This window comes from Physella acuta, unplaced genomic scaffold, assembly GCF_028476545.2.
Source record: "Physella acuta isolate Inbredline_101_S28 unplaced genomic scaffold, ASM2847654v3 ptg001197l, whole genome shotgun sequence".
In the NCBI taxonomy this organism is placed as follows: Eukaryota; Metazoa; Mollusca; class Gastropoda; family Physidae; genus Physella; species Physella acuta.
In genome coordinates this window covers 267,316-277,602 of record NW_026732714.1, presented here as the reverse complement: position 1 = coordinate 277,602, position 10,287 = coordinate 267,316, and the positions used below count along the sequence as shown (strand labels likewise).

At 37.2% G+C, this 10,287-nt stretch overlaps 1 protein-coding gene across 1 annotated transcript; it reads left to right on the top strand.

Annotated features, from left to right (window-relative positions):
* Positions 1-3,463: 3,463 nt before the first annotated feature.
* On the top strand, positions 3,464-4,764 carry LOC131957033 (V-type proton ATPase subunit G 1-like). Its single transcript, XM_059321736.1, is given in 1 exon segment — positions 3,464-4,764. A coding segment is annotated over 1 exon segment (351 nt). The 5' UTR covers positions 3,464-3,539; the 3' UTR covers positions 3,891-4,764.
* Positions 4,765-10,287: the final 5,523 nt, after the last annotated feature.

The following is a 10,287-nucleotide window of genomic DNA, read 5'->3' as shown; positions in this document are numbered from 1 at the left end:
TGGGGGTCGACAAAAATTTGATTGTAACATTTTATTTAGCTTTTTCTTTCTTTATTTCTTGTTTAATAAAAGCATAGGATCATTTTTTTGTAAATATGTTTGGCAATGTAAATACGCATCCAGGTATCAGGTGTATAGAATCAAATACAGATTTCTTAGAATACCTGTCACACTTCCTGCGAATCCACCTGCGTCACCGATGCAGGTAAAACACCTTACCTGTTCCGTTCTACGTCATGGAGTCACGCAAGAAATATGTAACACCTACATACCGACATACACTTCGTAGTATGTGTCTTGAACACAAGCGGGAAAAGATTATACACACACACAAAATTATATATATATATATATATATATATATATATATATATATATATATATATAATTTGGTGTGTTTAGTGTTTGCGCTAATGTGTCTGCGGGCGGGTGTGTGTTGTTGTTTGTGTGAGCGTGTCTGTAAAGGTGTGTGTGTGTGTTTGTGTGTGAGAATGTCTGTTGTTGTGTATGGATGTTTGTAAATCGTGTCTATGTTTGTACCAGTCTGACGTAGAACGTTGTGATCATGTTTGTAAATAACAGTTCGTCTAGTCTGCTATTGATAAAAACGTCAACTTGGACTACAGTTTTGCTGCAACTTTTATGACCTAATCTAAAGCTTACATTAATTTTCTATTGATAGACGATGGACAATAAATTGACTAGCCATTTTTTAATAAAATCTTAGTGTAATTAAAAACCAGGTTAATTTGACATAAGCCACTATGATATATATACTAGTACCCAGTTCTATTGAACACAAGTTAATAAAAAGTCTAGTGACAATTTAAGCGCAATATCCTTATGCTATCCATAACAATTTTTTGTGACCGAACGAAAGGGTATTTTTGAAAACTTTCTTCGGCAATAGTGTTCTAAATTATAGCAGGAATCGATTGGTAAATGTTTCAAGTCGCTAAGTGGTCTGGTTGCCGAGATATGGGCCAAAAACTGCATTTTTTGAGGTTTTTTGGCTTTTCCGGGAAATCCAGGAAGGAATTCCGGGAATTTTTTTGGCCCACAATCATTCTCGGAACTTTTTTACTGCGACAAACTAGGTACATTTTCTTTTAAGCGAAAGCCAGGCGTTTTCCCCGATAAACACTTGCCCGAAGACTTTTGCCCGAACTTCAATTTCTCGAATGGCACCCAGCCGAATGACTCTTGCCTGGAGACTGATATCTCTAAGGAACACTTCCCATGACACATTATTTCCTTTTTTTTTCATGGCATTTAAAAACGTGTTACTATAAAGGTTTTGATATTTTATTTCTCTGATTTTCCCCACAAGTATTCATTAAGTCAGTTATATCAACGCGATCTTATCTTCTGTAAACTAAATTACATAACGATCTTCAACTGACTGGGCTGACCAACCACTCATGTAAACGATATGGCCAGCTGACCAACAACACATGTAAGCGATATGGCCAGCTGACCAACCACTCATGTAAACGATATGGCCAGCTGACCAACAACACATGTAAGCGATATGGCCAGCTGACCAACCACTCATGTAAACGATATGGCCAGCTGACCAACAACACATGTAAGCGATACGGCCAGCTGACCAACCACTCATGTAAACGATATGGCCAGCTGACCAACAACACATGTAAGCGATACGGCCAGCTGACCAACCACTCATGTAAACGATATGGCCAGCTGACCAACAACACATGTAAGCGATACGGCCAGCTGACCAACAACACATGTAAACGATACGGCCAGCTGACCAACAACACATGTAAGCGATACGGCCAGCTGACCAACCACTCATGTAAACGATATGGCCAGCTGACCAACAACACATGTAAGCGATACGGCCAGCTGACCAACCACTCATGTAAACGATACGGCCAGCTGACCAACAACACATGTAAGCGATACGGCCAGCTGACCAACCACTCATGTAAACGATATGGCCAGCTGACCAACAACACATGTAAGCGATACGGCCAGCTGACCAACCACTCATGTAAACGATACGGCCAGCTGACCAACCACTCATGTAAACGATACGGCCAGCTGACCAACCACTCATGTAAACGATACGGCCAGCTGACCAACCACTCATGTAAACGATACGGCCAGCTGACCAACCACTCATGTAAACGATACGGCCAGCTGACCAACCACTCATGTAAACGATACGGCCAGCTGACCAACCACTCATGTAAACGATACGGCCAGCTGACCAACCACTCATGTAAACGATACGGCCAGCTGACCAACAACACATGTAAGCGATACGGCCAGCTGACCAACCACTCATGTAAACGATACGGCCAGCTGACCAACCACTCATGTAAACGATATGGCCAGCTGACCAACAACACATGTAAGCGATACGGCCAGCTGACCAACCACTCATGTAAACGATACGGCCAGCTGACCAACAACACATGTAAGCGATACGGCCAGCTGACCAACCACTCATGTAAACGATACGGCCAGCTGACCAACAACACATGTAAGCGATACGGCCAGCTGACCAACAACACATGTAAACGATACGGCCAGCTGACCAACAACACATGTAAACGATACGGCCAGCTGACCAACCACTCATGTAAGCGATACGGCCAGCTGACCAACAACACATGTAAACGATACGGCCAGCTGACCAACAACACATGTAAACGATACGGCCAGCTGACCAACAACACATGTTAAAAAATGTAAAAATGTAAATAATGTATGGGTCGTCGTAGTCGAAGGATGGCGCGCATGACCCGGAAGTCTCGAATTAGAATCCCGGACATAAGGCCGTAGGACGCCACTGAGTTCACCTTACTCTGAGGGGTACAGTTCTTACGTTAAGGAAACTAAAGGCGGAAGGAAATTATTCACACATTATCTGTTTAAATGCCGAGGTCACAGAAATATGTAAACTTTACTCCATTTGTCCCAGTGACAAGCGCTAAATGTCCGAAAGAAAGGAAATAAACATGCCTTTTAGAAATTGCAAATTTTTTTAACAATTTTGTTCATGATGACAATATATCCAGCTTTAATAAATGTGGTGACACAAATTATCCAGCTTTACCTAATGAGCGAGACTAACTTGTCCAGCTTTAATTATGTGGTAGACTAACATTTTAAAAAACTAGGGGAGACAACTTATTAAAATGTTATGAAAACGTTAAAAAATAAATATCTAATAGTATCAAAACTAAAATTTAATTATTGTTTCCTATTATAATTGCGATTACTAGAATTTGTATATTTTTGTTATTCAACTTTTTAAAATTTATATACTTAGTAGTAATCATCTGATTTAGTTACAGTTTAGAACCCTTAAACTTAACAAATACTTTATCACTAAAGTAACAAAACTAAATTTGATGAAGTAGTTAGTGTGTCTGTGAGAGTCTGTTCCTTATATTCACACTATTATATTGGGAAACACTTGGTCTTGTGATGTACTTAATATCCACATAATAAAAACCCTAAGAAGTGATACTCTTTCAGAATTTTATCTTAATTACAAAGTCAAAATGGCCCAGAAAACAGAAGGGATTCAGCAACTTCTAATCGCAGAGAAAAAAGCAACAGAAAGAGTGGTCGAAGCAAGAAAACGAAAAGCTCAGAGAATCAAAACTGCAAAAAAAGAAGCAGATTCAGAAATCCTAGCCTTTAAAAACGAGAAGGAGAATCACTACAAACAGTAAGAACAAGAGATCCTTGGCAGGAAAAGTAACAGTGAGGCACAGATTCAGGTAGAAACAACTAAAAAGATCAAAGAGTTGGATGTCATTCTGAAACAAAACCGTGCTAAAGCTATGGACGCTATTCAACAAAGTCTCTTTAGGATAGAAGTGCAACTTCATGAGAATGTTAAGCTGTAAATTTAGTCTTCTGTACCTTTATCTGTATATTTTATTTAAAGGGTAGAATTCTTAATGTTTATTTAATTATTGACACAGACAGCTCATGCTTTTAATTTATCCTGCATATACAAATTTGTTTAAAGATCTACTCTTCTGCATTTATTTTTCAACATTACATAATTTGTTTCCTTCTAGGCTTGTTTTTTTTAGAAAGTTAGGTATATCTATTTGCAGGTAAGATATTTATTAGCCTGAATTTGATTGCTAATAGTATGTGATAATGCGTAGATAAGTCTCTGTGATAGCCGAATAATTGATTGGTATATCATTTTAGTTTTAGTGAATTGTTAGGTAAAAAACAAAATTACTCCTGCCATAACTGAAGAGGTGGAGACCAAGCCATTGTTAGTAATTTAGTTGAAGCTAAATGCTGTGAGCGTCTGATTGTACCTCTAGTTATACTGACTTGCACACATGGGTTTTTTTCATCTATATACACTTGTATCTCATTGTTATTCGGAGTTCGCTTATCCATTGTGATGTTTATTTATATGACTAGATTTGGTGGCATTGAATGCATTCCTTGTATGGAAAGAAAGAAACATACAACATTTTTTTCATCATGCATTGTATCTGGAAACTTGATTAAAATCCTTTGTTTTTAGTCACATAAAGAAACTTTATTTGTAATTATTTTTTGATCTAATAGAGGATGTTTGTGTCAAATGTCTATAATTTACTAAACGACGAATGATGTAAAAAAAATTGTATCAGGATTTATTGAAGATCTGTATTGATTAAATAATGTTAACTTGTATATCTGCCGACAGCTGAACCCTTTGGTGATCTCAATGCACTGATAAAACAGACACTGCCTTGATAACAATAGTGCACAATAATGTGTTAAAGAAAAACCTAAAGAGAAAAAAAAAATTCATAAAAAACGTTTTAATAACAAGCTTTTATGTAATGATGCACTAAAAAGTAGAAAATAAATTACAGACTACTATTTAAATAACTATAAAGAAAAGCGTGGGTCACTTTAGTATCTATTGGATACCTTTACTAATGTTAAGGAAGACACCCACGCTTTTCTTTATAGTTATTTAAATAGTAGTCTGTATTTTATTTTCTACTTTTTAGTGCATCATTACATAAAAGCTTGTTATTAAAACGTTTTTTATGAATTTTTTTTTTCAGTACTTTACATGTTTTATTTACAATAGAGTTACATGACTAAAAACCATTGCGCGCCTACTGAACATCACGTTCAGTAGGCGCACAATGGTTTTTGAACGCAGCCATTACGTGATGGCGCAGCTATTGAAGGTGATGACGCGTGTGGTGTGGTTGGCTAGACATGCCTACTAATTCGGTCCAAATTTTTATTAATTCATAAAAAATTAATTAGGCATCCAATTAAGTCAAGTTTAGTTTCAGATTGCATTGTCTTCATGTCTTGACCCACGTGCCAACTGTGAATCGTATCGGTCAAGTAGAACTGTCCGAATTTTCACTCCTGCGTTTCCGTCTAGACAGACAGACAGAGGAAGTGAGTTAAATAAAAGCTTGTAAAAAAATTTCATAAAAAACGTTTTAATAACAAGCTTTTATGTAATGATGCACTAAAAAGTAGAAAATAAATTATAGACTACTATTTAAATAACTAGAAAGAAAAGCGTGGGTCACTTTAGTATCTATTGGATACCTTTACTAATGTTAAGGAAGACACCCACGCTTTTCTTTATAGTTATTTAAATAGTAGTCTATAATTTATTTTCTACTTTTTAGTGCATCATTACATAAAAGCTTGTTATTAAAACGTTTTTTATGAAATTTTTTTTCAGTACTTTACATGTTTTATTTATAATAGAGTTACATGACTAAAAACCATTGCGCGCCTACTGAACAACTGAACATCACGTTCAGTAGGCGCGCAATGGTTTTTGAACGCAGCCATTACGTGATGGCGCAGCTATTGAAGGTGATGACGCGTGTGGTGTGGTTGGCTAGACATGCCTACTAATTCGGTCCAAATTTTTATTAATTCATAAAAAATTAATTAGGCATCCAATTAAGTCAAATTTAGTTTCAGATTGCATTGTCTTCATGTCTTGACCCACGTGCCAACTGTGAATCGTATCGGTCTAGTAGAACTGTCCGAATTTTCACTCCTGCGTTTCCGTCTAGACAGACAGACCGACGAGGAAGTGAGTTAAATAAAAGCTTGTAAAAACATGGCAAATATATTATTTTAATTTCTTTTTCATCATAAACAGTCACATGAACATTTACCACAAGATTTCAAATTCATAAGAAAAAATGTAATTACAATAGTGGATTTAAACTTCAGAGTTGTTTTAAAAAATAAAAGGACATACATTTAATTAAAAAAAAAATGGGAAACAAAAAATTTTCAATGGTCTTCATAAGGTGTGATGTGTTTACTATGTAGATTTCTGAAAGTGTCATCGACACCTCTGTTGGCTGGTCCATATTAATCCACTGTGTACTAGCTGCAATTGTTTCACCAGAGTGTTACATTTTCTTTGTATTTTCCCCTATATTGTTCTCGTTAGTTTTAAAAATTGCTAGCGTGTCTGTGTGAAATTGACTTAAATCTGTTCCCCCGTAGCGTGGTGTGGTGTGGTATTATTTTGTTTTGTTATTGCATTGTCTTTGTTTTAAGTAGCATTGTGCTAATGGGTGGTATGGAGGCTCTATTCTGATTCTATCTAAATGTTTTAGTCTGAAGGTGTTAATTTGTGTGCTGATGTCATGCAAACCTATTCCTCCATTTAGTTTGCTATCTGTTGAAGTTTGGTGATTAAAGTTTATTTTAAAAAATAAACCCAACAAGGGCAAACAGAAACGTCAATAAAAGATGCCAAATGAGTAGGAAGAATATAAAAGAAACAAAAAAACAACACTTTTTCTTAGAATGCAGCACAATACAGCAAGCTAAACAAACATTATAAAAAAAATACTTAAAAACAAAACAAAACACCCAACAACATAACCAAATCTAAAAACAAAACAATGATGACTATAAAGTGACGACGACAGCTATTTTTAGACAAACGATAATATATGGTCCAGGATAATTAAATAACAGAATCCACGGAAAGCGTTGCAGGCAAAGGGGTTATCCATAAATGACGTCACGCTTTTTAAATGATTTTTACCTCCCCCCCTCCCCTCCGTCACACGTCGTCACAAAAAGCCAGACCCCTCCCTCTAAAATCACGTCACACCTCACCCTAAAACCCCCTTCAAAATTGCAATTGATTTTTTTTTAAAACATCGATATTTTTCTAAAATCTTGTCTGAACTCTGTCAAAATATAGTATTTTAATCAATTCCTATTACAATTTATTAAAACAGTTTTCTAAAACGCGAAATAACGCCTAAAATTTGTTTTCTAACATTGCTTTTTTATAATGCAAAAGTGTGACGTCGCACCATCTGAAACCCCCCCCTCCCCCTCATCACACACCGTCACAAAATTACAGACCCCCCTCCTCCATACGAGTGTGACGTCATTTATGGATGACCCCGTAGCGATATCGAGGCTATTTTTAAGCAAATGTCGCTAGGTTCAATACACGGTCTTGTCTTAGCTGCAAGGTGTTGTGTTACAATAGGGCTGGTAAGTAGGTCACCATCCAGTTCTATGGCTCATGCAGGTTTTATTGAGCCGTAGAACTGGTTGGTGACCTACTTACCAGCCCTATTGTAACACAACACCTTGCAGCTAAGACAAGACCGTGTATTGAACCTAGCGACATTAGACGATAATTATCGTTTGCTCGACGGCAGACCCCTAGACACTGGAGCACCGACCGACTTTCAGGCCAACCACCTCTAATGTATTACAAGATGAATGTTTAAGAACAGTCTTTGATTTGATGGGTCCCGTCGTCAGTGTTTCTTCCAGACTTTTTTCTCCGGGGGGGGGGGGGGTGCACTTGATATTTTTTTTTGAGGGGGGGGGGGGGCGGTCAATATTTTTCAGGTGGGGCGGACACTAGTAAAAGTGTATGTTTACTATATAAATTCCATCTCGTTCGCGGGGGGGGGGGGGGGGTAGACTTTCTTCGGGGGGGGGGGTGTAAGTAGGTCCCCGAAGAGATGCCTGGAAGAAACTCTCCCCGTCGTATTCAACATATCACCCCGACTGCTGATAATATCTTTATTATTATTTTTCTTTACTCCTAAATTTATTTCAGCTCTAATTAAAAGTCCATACTCCATCAACCCACCCCACCGACATTTTTTTAAAAATAAAGACATACATACCATATGAAGCTTCATATCATATCAATGCAGAAAACCATAGAGAAATATTTGAGATTTTAATTTTTTTTTTACTTTCTCGTATACAGAGTATAGAGGAAGTATTGTAATCGTGAACAAAAATCACATGAAATTCTTACACATTTCATCGTTTTACACCTCAGTACTTCATCATATACGAAGTAAAGGGGACTTATTTTAATCGGGCAAAAATAATCAATGCAGATTTATAAAAATTTCAAAATAAGAATATTCGAGAAAGTTTAGGGGAGATTACTTCCAGTTTATCTATATACTACTAAAAGTCAAGTTTGTTTACATGTTTGAATATTTATTTTTTTGTTTGTTTGTTTGTTTGCCTGATCAAGTATCCTGATATGTTCGGCTCTATCTGGAGAGCTGTAAAATAGTATGTAGGTAGAGAATAATTTTTTAATGCAGACAGACTGTTAATCACAAATTTATTTAAAGACGTTAATTAATTTATTGATTTATTCATTGTTAAATTAACCGTATTTTTTAAAAAATGTTAATACTTTGAATAAACTTTGTGGGGATAGTGACGTCCCTTGATAGTGACGTCAGAGTTTTTTTGTTGACTCTTTAGTACAATAAAATGGCGGCGTCTATCGAAGAAAATTGTGTTCCCATTCCAAACTTTAACGCGTTCTAAATCTAATTTTCTGTCGGTCATAACTTTAACAATACGTCCGTTTGCTGTATTTATTACGTTCCAACACTTATATCAATTTTCAACTGTCTTTTTTCATTTAGTTTTACAATAAATTTCTCTAGATCTAAAGATCAGCTGTCGAAGGAAATTTATGAATCTAGCCTAGATCTAGATCACTAAACTCAATGTAAATTCTAAATCTAGACTTAATGTAAATTCTACATCTAGAATCTATTTCAGGCCTTAATACATCTAGAATCTATTTCAGGCCTTAATTATTTTATATAAATCTTTGTTTGGCTAATTTAAGATAAAATTTAATTTGAAAGTTACTACTTCTAGACTAGACGCTCGAAATCAAGTTGCATCAAAGTATAGTATAAAAATTCATTTGTGACGTCAGGAGTAAATAGCTAAGTTTGTAGCGTAGTCCGCTCTCATGCGAGTGGTACAGGTTCTAGACCAATATGTCAATGATATTTTTTTTCAATTTTTTTTTTTTTAGATGTTAATGATAAAAAATGATTTTTTTTTTCAATTTTTTTTTTTTTTTAGATGTTAATGATAAAGTTGCCTATCTGAACTTGGCAGGATACAGGGCAGGTGAAGTAGAGTTCATCTGTTTCTTTGTCCTAATCATATGAAAGGATAGTGTGGTCAGATACATGCTCGGCTGGAATCGTTTTTTAAACGATAAAAACATGTTGTCTGAGACTTGGCGGGACACTGGGCAGGTGAAGTAGAGTTGAGTAGGTCACATGTGACGTCAGTATATGAAGGGATAGTCCGAAATCGGTGTTTTCGGTGTTTTTAAAAGATAAGAAACATATTTTTGAATGTGGGCTCTGTTTTTGTGACGATAAGTGACACTGCAGTAGCGTAGCGAGGAGGGGGGGGGGGGGGGCGGGTGGGGAGGCGGGGGGGGGGAGGGGAGGCGGGGGGGGGGGGGAAAGGGGAGGCGGGGGGGAGGGGAGGCGGGGGGGTGAAGGGGGGGGGGGGGCGGGGGGGACGTATGTTGGGGCGCCAAAATGGTTTGGAAAAATAAATTGAAAGGTTGAGGGGGGTTCAAATCGAAAGTTTGAGTGGGGGGGGGGGGGGGAGGGGGGTGCACATCAAAAGTTTGAGGGGGGGGGGTTGAAAATCGAAATCTTGGGGGGGGGGGGGTTAAAATCGAAAAGTTTGTCCCCGGGCGCCGGGAAGGCTCGCTATGCCTCTGAGTGACAGACGTGATGTTTTTTGATGGATGACCCCCGAAACCCACAGTTATCCAAGGGATGACGGGTATTCTAGTTTAACCTATTTTTGTCATCACTTTATGCTTGAATTTGGTAGGTCATTAAAAAAAAATTCATAACTGAAAAAGTTTTTTGAAATATCTATTTTTATATCTGGAGTTGAAATTACAAGAAGTTTCTGGCATAAAGTTTTATAAAAATTGCATGTAAA